At 44.5% G+C, this 19031-nt stretch overlaps 1 protein-coding gene across 1 annotated transcript in view; it reads right to left on the reverse strand.

The window, feature by feature from the left end:
• Positions 1–957: 957 nt before the first annotated feature.
• The window catches only part of LOC124625775, a 60215-nt gene continuing 42141 nt past the window's right edge, over positions 958–19031 (reverse strand). The window contains exons 2-3 of the mRNA XM_047149220.1: positions 13330–13562; positions 958–1424 (exon numbers count right to left, since the gene is read on the reverse strand). Of these exons, the coding sequence (XP_047005176.1) occupies positions 1407–1424; positions 13330–13562 (251 nt within the window). The 3' untranslated portion in view covers positions 958–1406. The remainder of the gene's footprint in view (positions 1425–13329; positions 13563–19031) is intronic.

Raw genomic sequence — 19031 nt, forward strand, 5'->3', positions numbered from 1 at the left:
ATACTCTTATGTAGTAAAATATATTAATTCAAGAAAAGGAATATTTTGTTACATTTAATTAAGTAAATCTGTTACCACAATTATTCTTCTAGAAAGAAAACTTTCACTCGGGAGAGTGTGCACACTGAAGTGCACTTCACTCTGAGGCTAAAGTCAAGTGCACAACCAGAACTATTGACCAAATATTTGCCTTTCACCAGCATACCTCCAACAATTGAGAATGTCTCAAAGACTGATGCAAAGCCTCAATCTGACACTATCTCATACTTTCCAAACTACACACAGTGTCTTCGGCACATCTTGCTGGCTGACCAGTCATTGGAGGAAGGGTTACCAGACAATGGCACAGCCTTAATGCTAGTTCCAGAATGAAGCTTGCACTATGTAGCAAGGTGCACATTGAAATAAACCTTGTTGGCCTTAAAATTGTGGGCTGGACTAAGAATCAAATGCAGATATTCATCTGTGATGACAACGTTGCACCTTCATAGTTTGCTACAGTTTTAATCTGTCACACAACTCTGGTAACAAACTGGTTTGATGTGCCTTCTGAAATTTTCCCGGCGTATATCTTCTTCTAATAACTTCTGGGTATGCAGCCGGATCCCATCGACATTCTGCCACGATATTGCGCGAGATTCGGCATAAATACCGCGATTGCGCAGTAGTTGTGTACTCACCTGATGATGGCCAGACGTCTCTGGGCCGAAATATCGTGGCAGAATGTCGATGGGATCCAGCTGCATACCAGGTAATTATTAGAAGAACAAACTGGTTGTTAGCAGCAGCAAAGTAGGATGAATAGTACTTGATTTTTTTTCTTTTAGTACATTTCTTCTTGGAAAGCTAATGAAGAAATAAAGAAAAGACTACTGAGACCAGGTGATGAAATGGGGACATAACTGAAGAATATGTACAAAAGTATTAATAACACAATATTTAAGTGATGTCAACTTTTTTAATTATCATGCATGAATATACAAAACATTAATGGAAAACTGAACAGATGCATCATGATTGAAGCGTTAAATCTACATTAAACATGTAGCAACTTATTGACAAACAGTCACAACTACAGTTGTTTACCATCTTACAAATAAAACATTGTTTTAGTGACCTTATTACAACTCTCTTTCATTGATGTTTAGCACTACTATCTCTGCACAATAAAACAATCAAGAACTGAAGTTTCACTATCACATGAAGAAGAAGAAGGAGGAGAAGGAGGAGGAGGAGGAGGAAAATATGCTACATAACATTAACAAACAAGACTACCTACATTGTTCGGCACTGAGATTCATTGTGAAGCATACATATACCAAGGAATAAACAAATATGATTATAATTTACTTTCAAACATTTTGTGTATACAAACTATTTTCATTCCTGATACAAGAACCACATCCTCAGTCCGATGTATGTAGCTGTAATACAAATTGAAAAAGAATGTTAGCATGCTTCAAGATCCCAGTACTGAGTGTCAATAATAAATGTACACAGTAGTATCCTTAAATCATTAAAATTTCAATGTAGGGAAGAATAACATTACAGAATACACCACGGAGCCACGATTTGAGAGAGAATTCACCAGTTTACAAAATTATAATGTAGCCAACCTGGATGTCTACCTGAATACAGAAGTATATCTAAAAACAAAGATGCTGTAACTTACCAAACAAAAGCGTTGGTATGTTGATAGAGACAATAACAAACACAAACACACACACACACACACACACACACACACACACACACACACACACAAATTTCAAGCTTTCGCAACCCGCAACATGTGTGAAAGCACCCACGTGATTTACCAACTGACCTGCCTACACTGTGAAGCTTTCTATGTGGGAATGACCAGCAACAAACTGTCCATTCGCATGAACGGACACAGGCAGACCAGACAGTGTTTGTTGGTAATGAGGATCACCCTGTGGCTAAACATGCCTTGGTGCACGGCCAGCACATCTTGGCACAGTGTTACACCGTCCGAGTTATCTGGATACTTCCCACTGACAACAACCTATCAGAACTCCGGAGATGGGAACTTGCCCTTCAATATATCCTCTCTTCCCGTTACCCACCAGGCCTCAACCTCCGCTAATTTCAAGTTGCCGCCACTCATACCTCACCTGTCATTCAACAACACCTTTGCCTCTGTACTTCCGCCTCGACCGACAACTCTGCCCAAACTCTTTGCCTTTACATATGTCTGCTTGTGTCTGTATATGTGCGGATGGATATGTGTATGTGTGCGAGTGTATACCTGTCCCTTTTTCCCCCTAAGGTAGGTCTTTCCACTCCCGGGATTGGAATGACTCCTTACCCTCTCCCTTAAAACCCACATCCTTTCGTCTTTCTCTCTCCTTGCCTCTTTCCTGATGAAGCAACCGTGGGTTGTGAAAGCTTGAAATTTGTGTGTTTGTTATTGTCTCTATCAACATACCAACGCTTTCGTTTGGTAAGTTACAGCATCTTTGTTTTTAGATATATTTTTCCCACGTGGAATGTTTCCCTCTGTTATATGAATACAGAAGTACTTTTATGAAATTGATTCTAATAGTTATTTCCCCCATAATCTGCAATTTGGAAATTTGTGGTAAGGTCTTCGGTCCCTAAGCTTACACACTTACACGAAGTTTCTCTATAACAGGATTCCAAGCAGAGTTTAGCTGATAACCGCTATCACGATTTATGAGAGTCTAGTTGTCAGACAATCTTATTTCCACAGATTCATTGACAATCGAGCTCCGAAAGTTTGATGTATGGACCAAAATTTTTGTGTCGTCGTAATTCATGGAGTGGTCTGTGGAAATACAATGTTCGGCAATTGCAGACTTGGTGGGTTGGAGAAGGCGAGTATGCTGTTGGTGTTCCACAATGCGCTCATGCACAGTTTGTGTTGTTTGCCCTATATATGATTTGCCGCATTCACACGGAATCTTGTAAACACTTGATTTACGCAGGCCCAGGTCGTCTTTAAAGGATCCCACCAGTGATGAAATTTTGAAAGGAGGCCGAAAGATGATTGTCACTTAATACTTTCTCAATATTCTGCCTATCTGTGAAGAAATATTCCCAATAAATGGTAGATAAGCAGTCGACCTGAAGGCTTCTTCCTCTTCCTTGTTCCGTCATTTTTTTTTTTTTTTTTTTTTTGTAGGTCTGCCTAGTTGAAAAGCCATTCTTCAGAAATACTTTTTTCAGGTGTTCCAGTTGCGCTTGAAGACTGTCGGCATCAGAGATGGTATGGGCACAGTGGACTAAGGTTTTGAGAACGCCCATTGTTTGTGCTGGATGGTGGCAACTAGTAGCTTGCAGATACAGGTTTGTATGAGTGGGCTTTCTGTACACCGAGTGACCAAGTGTGCCATCACTCTTACGTCGCACCAAGATGTCTAAAAATGGCAAGCAACTGTCTTTCTCCATCTCCATGGTAAACGTTATGTTTTCATGTATGGAGTTCATGTGATGTAAAAATTCTTGGAGACAGTCCAAACCATGAGGCCACACTACAAAAGTGTCGTCAACACATTGCCAAAATACTGTCGGTTTAAAAGTGGTGGAGTCGAGTGCTCTCTCCTCAAAATCTTCCATAAAAAGATTGGCCACCAAGGGAGACAAAGGACTCCCCATGGTGACACCGTCAGACTGTTAAATATAAAATATGTAGAGGAGAGAGAGTGCTCAAACAACGCTGTAATGTCTCCACCAAACGGATTTCCAATGAGGTGTAGTGAATCAACAAGAGGCACCTTTGTGAAAAGAGAAACCTCATCAAGACTGACCAGTAAGTTGTTACTTTGCAGCTGTAGTGACTGAAGTCAGCTAATAAAATCACTGGAATTCTTTATTTGATGTGCACACTTGCCTATCACTGGTTTCAGCAAAGATGCCAAAAATTTTGCTAGGTTGTAAGTGGCTGCTCCAATGTTACTCACAATTGGACGTAATGGCACATTTTCCTTGTGGATCTTAGGCAGTCCATAGAGCCTAGATGGAACTGAACTGTTTGGTTTCAGTCTCTTGATGACCTCCTTTCGTAGAGAACTACTTGATAAAAAGTTCTGCTGTTTTTCGCACCTTGGAGGTTTAGACCCTGGACAGTTGATTGTTGCTGGCAGCCCAGAAGGCTACGGAGCTTGGACCAAGCCTGCGATGAAAAGGCATACGACTCCATGTAGGAAACATAGCGCTCCCAGGATTCCTTTTTACTCTACATAATAAAGTAACAAGCCTTAGCATGGAGACACTTAAAAGCGAGGAGTTTGGTCCGTGAAGGGTGTCGCTTAAATCACTGCAGTGCCTGTCGGAGGTCCTGGACAGCGACATCCTTGGTCCACCAGGGTACCAGTCAACGACTAGGGGATCTGTGGATGGGGGGACAGCAGTGCCAGCAGCATGAAGAACAGTGGCAGAGACCCCTGCAGGACTACATCAATGGAATTCAAGAGAGAAGTGTCAAAGTGCACAGCAGATGTACATAAAGGCCAATTGGCCAATTGGCCCTGCGGAATACCCAATGTAGGGGCATGTCTACCTGGTGGCAGCAGGGGAATGATAGAATCACTGGAAAGCTGTCACAAAGGTCATCATGCGATGACCAATGTAGGGTAGCCACAAGGGCAGGGGAGGTGATTGTGAGATTGACAGCAGAGAAGGTGATGTGCAGCAGCAACATGTACGCTGCATATTTTCGTGTTACGAAGGTATAAATTCGAATTCCACCAAACACCGCATGTTACTTTCCAAGGCATTGAAATCGAGATTGCGACGCGCTTTGTAAGCCAGTCATACCTCATGTCATGTGATCTCACAGCATAGGACACGTGATGTAGTCAGCCAATAGCAAGATCACTCTTAAGTAGCACGAACACACAAATAAGAAAAGTTGATGGTTTAAATTAATATACATAGTGTTGCTACAAGAAAAACAGAGGTTTCACATATAATCGTAGTCTCGAAGATTAATAAGCTGCAAGAGAAGCTAAGCTTCCACATATAATGTTGATCTTTTTTGCACGTGTTACACTTTAAGATATATCACACAATTTTTAATAATGACGATAATGTCTGATTTTCTGGGCTCAAAATTATTCTAGATGGTCGTCCTCAAAGAGTTGATTTTTAATTGAGAGTCAAATGCTCTGTGATTTAAGAAATTCATCATACATTCTCACATATAGTTGATCTTGTGTAAAAGGAAATTTACTTTGAAAGTATCGCTTTTCAAACCATCATCCGCAATGTTTTCCCATGATCTGTTAGAAACTGATTTGTTTCAGCAGTTGCCAGAGAGCGCCAGATAACAGGCGCCATCGCTCTTGCGCAGCTACGATGATACAGGAAGCCCGTATGTTCGTATGTGTAAAACATTAAAAGATCTTGCACTACGTCACAAAAGAAACAAGACATCAGAGGACACTTCAAGTTCATCGGGATTTCGTGAACCATACTAAAATGCACGATTGGGTTTAAAGTGCACATTCGTATGTCCAGATTCGGATGTAAATTTTCTTGAGTACCAGTACTGTATTACTTCATGTTTGGTTCTTTATTATGGCATAATGCCATGTAAGCTAGAAGATGGAGAGCGTGCACTTGAAATGCAGTGAACAGTTGAAACTAGCCAACAGTGTGAAATTAAACACTTCGTTTCAATTAAATTGACTGCCTCAGCGCAAAAGATTAATAAAAGCCAAATTTCTTTAACAAAGGGACAAAAATAATTTCAGTGTTCTGCAAGGTGATTAATGCTTGACTGTTAGAAAGGTGGAAATAAAACCTGAAAATAATAACATATTTTAGCCTTTCGTAATTATGCGAACGTATTTTAATTCATTTGATAGCTCCCGGTCACAGAAATCCGTTTTGTTTTCATTTGGTATGAGAGTAATAAATGAAGAGGAAACAGCAAAATCACTAAACCTAAAAACACGTCACGTGGAGACTACCCACCTCCCCACCACAACTCAGACTGCTCTGTGCATCAGCCCCGGATCTACGATATTTCCAAACCGGGGCAATACTAGCTAGTGGTGCCCAGCCACACATCCGTAGCCAGAAGCGGGAGAAGGTACTACCCATACGCGACTCAACTGCGCATGCACAAGAGCCTGCCCACAACTGCTCAAACGAATCTACTGACAACAGCTGTCACGTCATCGGAGGCAATTTGACGTTATGAATCATTGCGTAGTCTTTCTAAAGCCTTTGACACACTTTGCTGTTGGCAGACGCTTGTATGAGCACTATGTTTTGTTGTTGTATATGGCAGATTTCCTTTGTGACTCAAGTTTTATTTTCGTTTTTTCTTCCTCTTGTTGATGTTTTGTTGCTGCAGTACTATCCTGCAGATTCGGGATACAGTAATATCCTTTGTTGGAGTATTGGTTCTTACCAGTCAGAATCACTAAAATTTAACTGAAAACTAAAACAATGAAACATTCCTGGAATTCTAAAAAATTCGCAGGTATTTCCCGGATCTCCCGGGTCATATACACCTGTTTTCTCCCTTGTAAGTTGTGCAGTCCGATGAATGAGGGGAGTGGTGGTCAGCACAATTGACACACATAAATGGTGGAACATAGGAGCTTCCCTCATGGTGTGGGTGGCCACAGTTACCACACAAAGGGTCCACAGTACAGCGGGAAGACATATGCCCAAAATACAAGCACCACATAGGTGGAGGGACGTACAGCTTCACGTCATATCTGTAGCACATAACTTTGACCTCCTCTGGGAGGGTATCTCCCTCAAAAGCCGGAATGAAGGCACCAATATCGATACAGTTGTCTTTGCGACACTTCTGCACACATGAAACAAAATGAACGCCACATCACTCCAGATTAGCCCGGAGTTCCACATCAGTTTGCGTGATGAGGTTCCTATGAAAAATCATCCCTGGGCCATTTTCAGAGACTGGTGCGGGGCAATAAACACTGGGATATCGCCAAGATGATCAAAGGCATGAAAAGCTGTGGGTTAGGTGGCAGAAGCAGCTTTGATCAACAGGGAGCCCGACCGCATCTTACTAAGGGACTCCACTTTGCCGAACTTGTCCTCAATATTCTCCACAAAAAAACAATGGCTTTGTGGTGGTGAATGTATTCCCATCCGTCATAGGACAGATGAGGTAATAGGGAAAGTGTTTTACCCCAAGACAGCAAGCCTGACCCTCCTCCCAGGGTGTAGCGAGGGAAGAGAAGGTTGGCAGGTCATAAGAAACAACATTCAATGATCCTTCACCATTCGACGACACGACAATTTGAGAATGGCCAGAGTTTTGCAGCTTGATATGTTTCATGTGCCAAGCATCTGCCCTGATACCACCCACTCCAACCAGGAGCTCTCCCCATGGGCACCATCCATACACAGCAAGGCCCACCTGGCATGGCGGCCATTGCTGGGAGTTCCGATGCTCCACTTAGATGATAAGCAAACACTCCTTGGCATACACGGGGAGGGATCAGCTCAGGTATCAGTAGTGTGATTCCTGTGTTGTCAGAGGGCGCAGCCATATGGGTACATAACAGCCCCACCACATGGACTCGCTACACATGCTGGTGACCTAGCAGGATGGAAGGGGGCTACAGTGGGGAAGGGATAGGAGAAGGAAGGAGGGGAGAGGAGTCCACACCACAGATGCTATGGAGGGAGTTCTTCCTCAGATGGCTCAAGCTAAAAACAGGAAATTTTGAAGTAGAGGTCAAACCTCAAGCAGGCAAAAGGAACAAAATTGCAACCAAAACAGGAAATCAGATGGACAGCCAGGTTGCCATAAATCAGAACACTGAGAGAGGGAAAGGAGGGGGCAACGGGGTAGGAGCGAGGAGGAGTGGGGAGGGCAGGGTGAAGGAAATGCAGCCAGGGAAGGAAGCACTGGCTGCAATAGCTTGGGGCCCCTGTGCTTCACACATGAACTCATGAAAGAACCATGGGACCCAGGGGGGAGGGGGAGGGGGGGGGATCTAAGGTTAGTTTGCAGGTCGAGAGATTTGGTAAATAATGGTGAGACAAGGTTAAAGATCAAGAAATTCTGAAAAGTTACCTGGGGGTTATTTGGGGACAGTGGGGGTGGATCACTGTTGGATGGAGGAGTGAACTGAGTCAGGCAGGGTTCAATACTGGTCTTTGGTTAAGTCTGCTTGATAGGGTTGGTGGTGAAAACGTGTTTCCATTACAGGGACCAGGAGGAGGTGAGAAGGTCTTTAACAAGTCCTGCAGATTGAATTTGGGGGTGGGGCAAAAGGTGAGGCTTTCTGAAAGGACTGATACTTCTGCGGGGCTAAAGCTTTTGGAGGAAAGGTTCATGGCTGTGTTTCGGGTCTGTTTAGGTTCTGAATTCTGTGTGGTGGTGAGATTGTTTTGGAGGATTGAGTAAATGTAGTAGGTGTGCAAGACAGGGTTTGTCAGCTGTGGGGGACATGGGGGAAGTTTGGATGTGGTTGTAGAGGTATAGTGCAAGCTGGAAGTGAGCAGGTTGGAGAGTTTTTTTGGGTGGCATTGTGCATGTTGCTATAGTTCCTGGAGGGCAAGAATTTCAATGCGCGTTATGGGATCCAGGAATTTGGGATTGCATAGCAGGAGAATTTTACAGATGGAAGCAAGGTACTGCAAGGAGGTTTGGGCCCGATTGCTATGGTTTTGCAGGACTATGTTGGTGAGGGCTAAGGATGGCCGCATCTGAACAGATGGAGGTCATTGTGGAAGGAAGGGGGGCAGCTGGAGATGGGTTATTTGATGGTATGGCCATTGGGGGGGGGGGGGGGGGGGGGGATTCCATAAGGCAAGCAACAACGCAGCAACAGTATGTGGGACTGGGTTACGGCTAGGGACAAGGAACCTTTTTGTATTGACGCAGATGGAAGAAGCAAGGATCCATGGTAGTGGAAAAAATGCATAAAAATACATAAATATAGAATTACATCTGAAAAAATTAGCAAAAATACACTCAAATGTGTGGGAAAATTCACAAAAAGGGTGAAATAAGCGGAACGAGAAGAAATCTGAGGAATAGGCTGATCCTACCAACCCCTTCCCACCTCCCATTCCTTCCCCTCTCTATTCGAGTTCGGATCTACTAATTTCCCCTAATCTAGTAACATCTGCTGTCCCCCTTCTTCACACTTATTCACCCACAGACCTGTAACTCACATTTGTCTCCCTTATCCATTTGACCCTTTTTGTGATTTTTCCCATGTTTTGAGTGTATGCCTGCAAATTTTTTCGGATGTAAGTTTATGTTATTTAGGTATTTTTACATATTTTTTCCATCACCATGTATCCTTGCTCCTTCCATCTGCATAATACAGAAAAGTTTCCTTACCCCTAACCAGAACTCAGTCCCACATACTTTTCCTGCATTGTTTCTGGCTCGTGGAGTCATCCCCAAGTGGCCTTACCATCAAATAACCCTTCTCCGGCTGCCAACCTTCCTTCCACAATGACCTCCAATCCTTAGCCTTCACCAACATAGTCCTGCAAAACCACATCAATCAGGCCCAAACGTCCTTACAATACCATCCATAAAATTCTCCTGCTGCGCAATCTCAAATTCCTGGATCCCACAACACACACAAACTCTTGCCATCCAGGAACCAGAGCAACGTGCACAACACTATCTGAAAAAACTCTCCCTGAACACTTCCTACTCCCACCTTAAACTCCCACTGCCCGCCACCTCTACAACAACATCCAAACCTCCCCCACGTCCACTCATAGCTGACATACCCTGTTTTGCAGACCTACTACACTTACCCCACCCTCCAATACTCACTCTCACCATCACACAGAACCCATAACCTAAGCAAACCAAAAACACAGTCATGAAGCTTTCCTCCAAAAGCCTTAGCCCCACACAAGTATCTTTCCTTTCCAAAGGCCTCACCTTTTGCCACAACCCCCAATTCTATCATGCAGGACTTGTTAAAGACCTTCTCTTCTTTTCCCGGTCGCGACAATGGAAACACATTTTCGCCACCAACGCTACCAATCAGACTCAACCAAAGACTAATAGTGAATCCTGCCTAACTCAGTTCACTCCTCCATCCAACCGTAATCCAGTCCCACTGCCCCCCAAATCATGCCCTGTTAACTTCCCAGAATTTCTAAACCTTGAACCTTGTCTCACCATTATTCCCCAAATCCCTCAACATGCAAATTAAACTTACATCCGCACACAGATCTGCAATCCATCAGCTAATAACTGACAAAGGCTCCACACCTGTTGTTTTTAACTGCAAGGATTACCTGGCAGGACTCTGCCAGCTGTCAGATTCGTCCACCTAAAAATCCTGGGACAGTGACCCCATTCCGGAAATCCAGCAGGATCTCGAATTTCTCCTCAAATCCTTAGGCCCATCCCAGAACCTCTCCCCAGTGTCCCTCTCTCCCCTCACCCCTACCACTGCCCACACTCTTACCTTCTACATGCTTCCTGAAGTCCATAAACCCAACCACCCAGGACATCCCATTGTGGCCAGTTACTGTGCCCTCATTGAGATAATCTCTGCTCTCATAGACTAACACCTTCAGTCTATTACCCACAACCTACTCTCCTATATAAAAGGTAGCAACTGACTCTCCGCAGTTCCTGTTCCTTTACCACACAGTGTGCTGCTCATCGCTATTGATGCCATCTCCTTTTACACTAACATCCCTAATGCCCACAGTCTTACTGCTATTGAACACTACCTTTGCCCACGTCAAACAGATTCCAAACCAACCACCTCCTGCCTCCTAGTCGCCATGACCAACTATATCCTGACTCAAAATTACTTCTCCTTTGGAGGCATTACCTGCGTACAAATCCGGGGTACGGCTATGGGCACCTGCATGACACCATCCTATGCCAACCTATGGTTCAGATTCACTGATGATCTGGATCGAGGGTGAGGACACCCTATCCACATTACTCCAGAACCTCAACACCATCTCCCTATTCGCTTCACCTGGTCCTAGTCAACCTATCGAGCCACATTCCTCAATGCAGACTTCCACCTCAAAGATGGCTACTATATCAGTACCCTTGTCTATATCAAACCTACCAACTGCCAGCAATACTTACACTACGAAAGCTGCTGCCCATTCCATACCAAAAAGTCCCTTCCATACAGCCTAGCCACCCGTGGCCGTCGCATCTGTAGTGACGAGCGGTCTCTCTCAAAATACGCTAAGGGTCTCACTGAGGCCTTTACAGATTGTAACTACCCTCCCAACCTTGTGCAAAAACAGATCTCCTGTGCCTTATCTATCCAGCCACCCAACACCTCCAAAAGTCCACTGTCTGGTCACAGAGGAGCATTCTCCTTATGACGCAGTACCACCCAGAACTGGAGCAACTGAATTACGTTCTCCGCCAGGGTTTCGACTATCTCTCATCATGACCTGAAATGAGGAATTTCCGCCCCACTTCCCTTCCCACCCCTCCCACAGTGGTATTCACAACCCAAAAAACCTACAATATCTTCATTCACCCCTACGCAACCCCTGCTCCCAATCCCTTGCCTCATGGCAAGACCTGTCTCATACATCCTCCACCACATACAACTCCACTCCGATTACTAACATCACCTACCTCATCAAAGGCGGGGCTACCTGTGAAACCAGTCATGTGGTCTACAACCTAAGCTGCAAACACTGTGCTGCACTCTACCTGGACATGGCAATCAACAAGCTGACTGTCTGCTTGAATGGCAAACTGAGGCCAAGAAGCAACTGGACCACTCTGTTGCTGAGCATGTTCTCCATTTCAATGACTGCTTCACGGCCTGTGCCATCTGGATCCATCCCACCAACACCAGCTTTTCTGAATTGTGCATATGAGAACTCTCCCTGCAATGTAACCTACATTCCCGTAACCATCCTCGCCTCAACCTTTGTCAGTCAGTGTTGTTACCCATTTAGTCCCTTCCCTGTTCCCATTCCAGCATTACACGGCCCTCTGTTCCATCAACACACCTAGTCTTCCCCCCCACCCCCCCCACCCCCACCCACTCTCCGTCTAACCTCCCGAATGCACTTAGCTTGCCTACTCTCACTTTACTGTGCCCCATCCCTACCCTGCTATTCCTACCCTCCCTGCCCCAGTCCCCCAACCTCCTCCTTACCCCACGAGGCTGCTTCTCTCATAATGCACTACTGCTCACAGTCTGGCTCCAGCTGCCAGACTTTCATCATGTATGTGTGAGTGGTCTAGAAACTCTCTTCGGGCTTGCTGCCAGATCCTAAAATCAACTTGACTCGATATTTCGGCGATCCAACTGTTCGCCATCTTCAGGAAAATGCTGCTGCTGATGATTCCCGCTGAGACTATCTCAGTGGGACTCATCAGCATCAGCAGCATTTTCCTGAATATGGCGAACAGTTGGATTGCCGAAATATCGAGTCAAGTTGATTTTAGGATCCGGCAGCAAACCCGAAGCCGCGGAAGCCTATGTAATCATGTGAGAGTGGTGCTTGCGAGAGAGAGAGAGAGAGAGAGAGAGAGAGAGAGAGAGAGAGAGAGAGAGAGAGAGTGAGTGAGTGAGTGAGTGAGTGAGTGTGTGTGTGGGCGCGCGCAATATAATGCTTCTATTTCAAGTATTTGAAATTGGCCTAAGGCCAAAATTGTACAATCTTACATCAGATAAAGAAACTGTCAGCTGAAGGCATCACAAAATGATTTAAAAAATTCAGCACAGATGTGGATCCTGTCGAAATGAAGATTATGGACAGCAAAGACTACACTCAAACAGAGGAGTTGTTGAGTCGCAGACAGGCACAATGAGAAATACTGCTAATAAATTTAAACTTTTGGATGAAGTAGTCCTGAAGTAGAAAAACACACACACACACACACACACACACACACACACACACACACACACACACAGAAAGAGAGAGAGAGAGAGAGAGAGAGAGAGAGAGAGAGAGAGAGAGAGAAATTGGAGAGGATATCACACCATTCCATTCATGTACACAACACTTGCACGGGTTATAAATTTATGGGACACCTGAATTGCAGTAATCCAGTTCTGAGATGAGTCTGCTTAAACCAAAAGTGTAATGTGTGATTCATAGGTAACTGTGTGTGCAGACAACTACAAAACTTCGTTTTAAATGTAGTGATATGTGTGCTATTAACAGATATCAGAGATGACACAGGCCTTAAAGACAGAATGGGCACACCAGATTTAACATTTGGTGTTGGATGCTTCTGCACAGAAACTGGGATACGGCAGCAAGATCATGATAAATAACTCAAGTGACAACAACACTCTGGATCCAAAATTTCATCTACCAAGAAAAATGATGCTCAGAGAACTCATAACAACAAATACTCACCACCTCAGCAATATCAATCCAGTCCAGCATACTAACAAAAGCATCATTTTTAGAAGGCTGCTTTGCCCAGTTCCAGTACACAATAGATTTGAAGGCATGTGTCACATGCGCTGTCCTTTCCGTACTTTCTGTTAAGGGTTGCTTCTGTTCTTGCATAACAATACCTGAGTACTGTTTTGGTAGTTCAAGTTTATCACCAACAAGAGGTCTGCCTCTGAAGGATGCCCTAAGTACTGAAAAATCACAATTTCTCATAAAAATATCAAGCATAGGAGATTATATAAAACATTCTGTATTTAAGCCTGTAAAATAAATGATCAAGTTTCATCTAGAAATCTAACACGTAACAAGCAAATGCATACTTAACATTCAGTATCTCGAATTAAATAATTTTGTGATTAACAGATCATAGTGGTGAACTCACTGTTGCTGGTGAGCAATCAGCTATGTACAAAGCTGTCAACAAAGCAAACATGTCGCACTTGAGAAGGAAGTAAGATTGACAGAGCTGGAACCTACAACTTAATTTTCTGAATAGTCAATCACAAAGTTATTTTCATCAAAGCACAGTAAATCATCGATTGTAAATAAAAAATATATTTATGGCAAATGGAATACAAAGAGGTAACATGATATTGGTGAACTACACACTCTCCACCTACATTGACTTGTAAAGCAGAGGCAAATAATGCAGCCTTTCTGTACAACTTAAGAAGGAAACAAAGTGTCACCGAGCAGCTCATTTTTTCCACTATTTTTTTAAGGGGCTCCAGAAAGGCTCAAAATCATGAAATGTTCAAGTTTTACGTTTTTGCATTTTAAAAATTTTCAGACTTTCCCATTTCTATTGATAATATAATTTATTCAGTTCAGAAGATAACCCACTGTGATGCTGTTTAACTGCTGTCAAATTTTGTACTCATGAATCTACATGTTCGTGTACATTTTGGAGATGTGAGAGGAAATAAGTTACAAAATAAGTGTGATAGTTTGATATATATTGCTCACACGATTGTCTTGAGTTTCATGTTTATTTACTCTTTTGCGATACTGAAATTATTCATGGTGAATTCTGTTCATTGAAGTCTCTGTTTTATTGAAAGATAATCAGGGGAGACTACAAATCCTCTGAAGGCTTTCAAAGAAAGGAGAAGTGTTGGGAAGCAAAGATTAGGTGTTGTTACCATAAACTATAAAGACAGTAACTAAGTATGTGAACTTAACCTTGCTGGTATACCTGCCCACTGCAATGAAAGTGAGAAAGAAAGTACTCTGTAGAGGAAGCTTGGTTCAGTTAGTGAAAAGTATGAATGTTTTATGGGCAAATTGGATGTGAATGAAATATCTGGTATGTCATTTCTCAACAGGATTTTTGCAAACTGTGTAATATGTATTCAGTGTAATAAAGTCCGTCTGGAACACTCTATAAAAAATCAAATAGGACTTGCCAGTGAAATGGAACCGAGGTGTGGTAAGTGTTCATACATGTGTTGCAGTAACTCCAAATGAATAAAATGGTAGGAAAATCTGTGAACACAACGTCAGATTTGTATATGCCTTGCATGCAATTGGTATGTGGCCTAATGAATCTTCCAAATCCCCCAACCAAGTTTACAAACTATAACACATTTGTAGCATCTAAAGTAGAAGATCTTTGTATAGAATCTATGAAGAAAGCTGTGAAAGTGTCAGTAATAGAAAACAGTGGTAACAGAGACTTGACTGCAGCATTTGGTGATACCTGGCATAAACGCGGACACACATCTTTTCATGGTGTATGATCTGCCACCAGCGTGTATACAGGGAAAGTTTTAGATGTAGCAGTAATACCTAAATTTTGTAGGGGCCCACTAAAAATATAAAGATACCCATGAAAATAACTGTACAGCTAACTATAGTGGCAGCAGCGCAGGAATGGAAGTGGCTGGCGGTGTTAGTATATTTCAATATTACGTTGCGTGTGATGAAGTGCAACTACCTTGGTGATGGTGATACTAAAAGTTTCAAACATATTCAAGAATTGGAGACATAGGGTGGTGGTGGTGATGTAGTGCAGAAATATGAGTGTACTGGACACACACAGAAACGAGTGTTGACCTCACAGTAGTCTCGTTGAATGCAAATTGAAAAACTTCATCTTTCTCATTTTTGAAATACAGAACAAATGGATGCACTGTTGCCTTGTCATTGACCCAGTGGTACCTTTGTATTTCATCCTGAACCACAAATATAAAGTTTCCTGCAAAATCATCTAGGACTTTGCATTCAGTTTCATAAAGTTGTGTGTCACAACACGCGCTAAAACTTAGATCAAATGACAAAACCCACCCTCATGAATAAAACGTAAAACTAAATCAGCCAATGAGGCGTTGTCAGAGACAATGAGTGACAACGAGTCCGGTAATCCAAGATTTCGTCGCTGGGCAGTCAAAGTGGGATAGTGTACCAGAATATGGGTCAATTACAACTGGGCGCCGCACCAACACTGAGGTGGGTCATCACAGGGCAAGAAGTAACGGTGGGTCGCCCAAGTGTTGCCAATGCGGAGCCGGCATAGGACAACTGATTCCCTGCGAGAGGCCCGCATGGAAGGCTGCCACACATTCATAGTCTCCTTAATGACACACAGTTTGTTGTGCGTACTATTATGCCATTCCATCTTCCAAAGCCGAAAAACCCTGCGGCATAAGTCAGAATGCAGGTCAGGTTCAGAGATGTCCATCTCCAGAAGCGGTTTCCTTGTAGCCTAGCCTGTTTGGCTAGCCTATCGGCAAGCTTGTTGCCTGGGATGCCGACGTGTCCTGGGGTCCACACAAACACCACTGAACGACAGAACCGGTCCAGGGCATAGATGCCGTTAGTGTAAACCACTTCATGGCTTCAGTACATGTCAAGAATCGAGAGGAAGTGACGGCAGAGAGCGGCAGGAATAGCTGAGTACTTAGGGTCATGCAAAAGGTCCAGACGAATCTGTGGCCTAGGTATACACCATGGAGGTGTATGCGGACAGACCTGGATAGGTGGTGGTAAAGGGAAGGACTCCAGTTGAGACAGACGGGATCACATGCGAAGCACAGTCATTAGCCCTGAGCTGGGCCACCGATGCGGGAGATTAACTGCCGCGGGTGGAAAAAGGAGACGGTAAATCGAATGCTCAGGATAACAACAAATGTGTGCAATGTAACTGTTGAGCAGTTGTGCACGTTGGATCTGCAATGGAGGGACTTCGACCTCCATCAGGACACTGGTCACCGAACTCATTCTAAAAGCTCCCGTCGCTAAGCGAACGCCGCAGTGGTGCACTGGGTCGAGTACACGCAACGCTGAGGGTGCCGCCGAACCAAAAATCAGACTCCCATAGCCAAGGCGGGATTGAACAAGGGGGTTTGCACAGCTGCAGCAGAGTAGAGCGATCTGCACCCCAGTTGGTGTTGCTCAGGCAGCGGAGGGCACTGAGGTGCTGCCAGCACTTCCACATAAGCTGATGAAGGTGAGGTAGCCAATTCAATCGACAGAAGTGCATGACACATGACTTAGTGACCGAAATCTGGAAGCAGTGGGTGAGAGCCCATGTCAGTACATTGTGGATGGCTTCCTGTAGGTGCCGCTCAGCAACACCAGTACTGCTGGAGCAGTAAGAAATGCAGAAGTCGTCTGCACACAGAGAGGGCAAGACGGACGGCCCTACAGCTGCTGCTAGACCGTTAATGGCCACTAAAAGTAGCACTCAATACGGAGCCCTGTGGGACTCCATTCTCCTGGATATAGGGGGAACTATGGGAGGCACCAACTTGGTCACAGGAAGTACGGAGCGACAGGAAATTCTGGATAAAAATCAGGAGCTGGCTCCGGAGACCTCACTTATACAATGTGGCAAGGATGTGATGTCACCAGATCGTGTCGTATGCTTCATGTAAGTAAAAAAGGACGGCAACCAGATGTTGGCATCTGGAAAGGGCTGTTCGGATAACCGACTCTAGGGACACAAGAGTATCAGTGGTAGAGTGACCTGGCAGAAGCCGCCCTGACATGGAACCAGTAGGCCATATGACTCCAGGACCCAACCCAACTGCCGACATACTATACATTCCAGCAGCTTGCAAAGAACGTTGGTGAGGCTGATGGGCCGATAGTTATCCACATCAAGCAGGTTTTTTCCGGGTCTGAGCACTGGAGCGATGGCGCTCTCCCACCATTGCGACGGAAAGATGCCATCGCACCAGATCCGGTTGAAGATGACGAGGAGATGGCGCTTGTAGTCAGACAAGAGACATTTAATCATCTGACTGTGTATCCAATCTGGCTCAGGAGCTGTGTCGGGGCAATGTGCAAGTGCGCTGAGGAACTACCTCTCCATAAATGGGGTGTTATAGGGTTCACTGTGGCGTATAGTTAATGAAATGACTTTCCTTTCCATCCATCATTTGAGGGTGCGAACGGCTGGGGGGTAGTTCTCCGACACAGAGGCTCGAGCATAGTGCTCAGCAAAGTGCTTGGCAATCACGTTTGTGTCTGTATATAGCACACCATTGATGGTAATGCCAGGGACACCTGTTGGAGTCTGATACCCAGAATGACGTCTAATCTTTGTCCAGAATTTGGAAGGTGATGCATGGCACCCAATGATTGACACATACCTCTCCCAACACTCCTGTTTCTTCGTTTTATAAGCTGGCGTACACGAGCACGGAGCCGCTTAAAAGCTATACGGTGCTCTAGGGAAGGGTGTCGCTTATGTCGCTGTAGAGCTCGCTGACACTCTGTAATTGCCTCAGTTGCTTCCGGTGACCACCAAGGGACTGTCTTTCGCTGGGGGCACCCTAAAGAGCGAGGGATTGCAATTTCTGCCACAGAAACGATTGTGGTAGTCACCTGCTCAACCATCACATTAATGTTACCATGTGAGGGAGAGTCAATGGTGACAGCAGAGGTGAAAGATTCCCAGTCCGCTTTGTTTAAAGTCCATCTGGGCAGGCACCCGTGGGCCTGACACCAGGGCAGTGACAAAAAGATGAGAAAGTGGTCACTACCATACAGCTGATGTGCTCTCCTCTGGATAGATGGGAGAAGTCCTGGGCTGCAAATTGACAAATCAATGGCTGAGTAAGTATCTCAAGCCACATTGCAATGTGTGGCGGCCCCAGTATTTAAGAGGCAGAGGTCGAACTGAGACAGTAAAGTTTCGACATCTCTACCTCGGCTAGTAAGCACGGTGTCACCCCACAAGGGGTTACGGGTGTTAGAATCTCCCAAAAGTACGAAAGGTTTAGGGAGTTGATCAATCAGTGCAGCTAATACATTCAGGGGTATTGCACCATCTGGAGGAAGATATACATTGCAGACAGTTACTTCCAGTGTCGTGCGTATTCTGACAGCCACAGGTTCAAGAGGGGTTTGAAAGTGCACAGTTTCACTACAGACTGAGTTTAGGACATAAACACAAACTCCATCTGACACACTATAGTTGTTACAGTTCCTGTAATATCCCTTATAGCCATGGAGGGCGGGGTCCTCATTGCCGGGAACCAGGTTTCATAGAGGGCAATGCAGAAAGCAGGTGTAAAGCTTAACAGTTGCCATAGCTCAGTCAGGCGGTGGAAAAAACTGAACCAATTCCAATGGAGGATGAGCTCATCGTGAGACTGGGAAGGCATGGAACATTCAGTGAGGCAATTTACACCTCAGGGTCACCTGCTGCCACT

The sequence above is a fragment of the Schistocerca americana genome, chromosome 1, assembly GCF_021461395.2.
Source record: "Schistocerca americana isolate TAMUIC-IGC-003095 chromosome 1, iqSchAmer2.1, whole genome shotgun sequence".
NCBI lineage: Eukaryota > Metazoa > Arthropoda > Insecta > Orthoptera > Acrididae > Schistocerca > Schistocerca americana.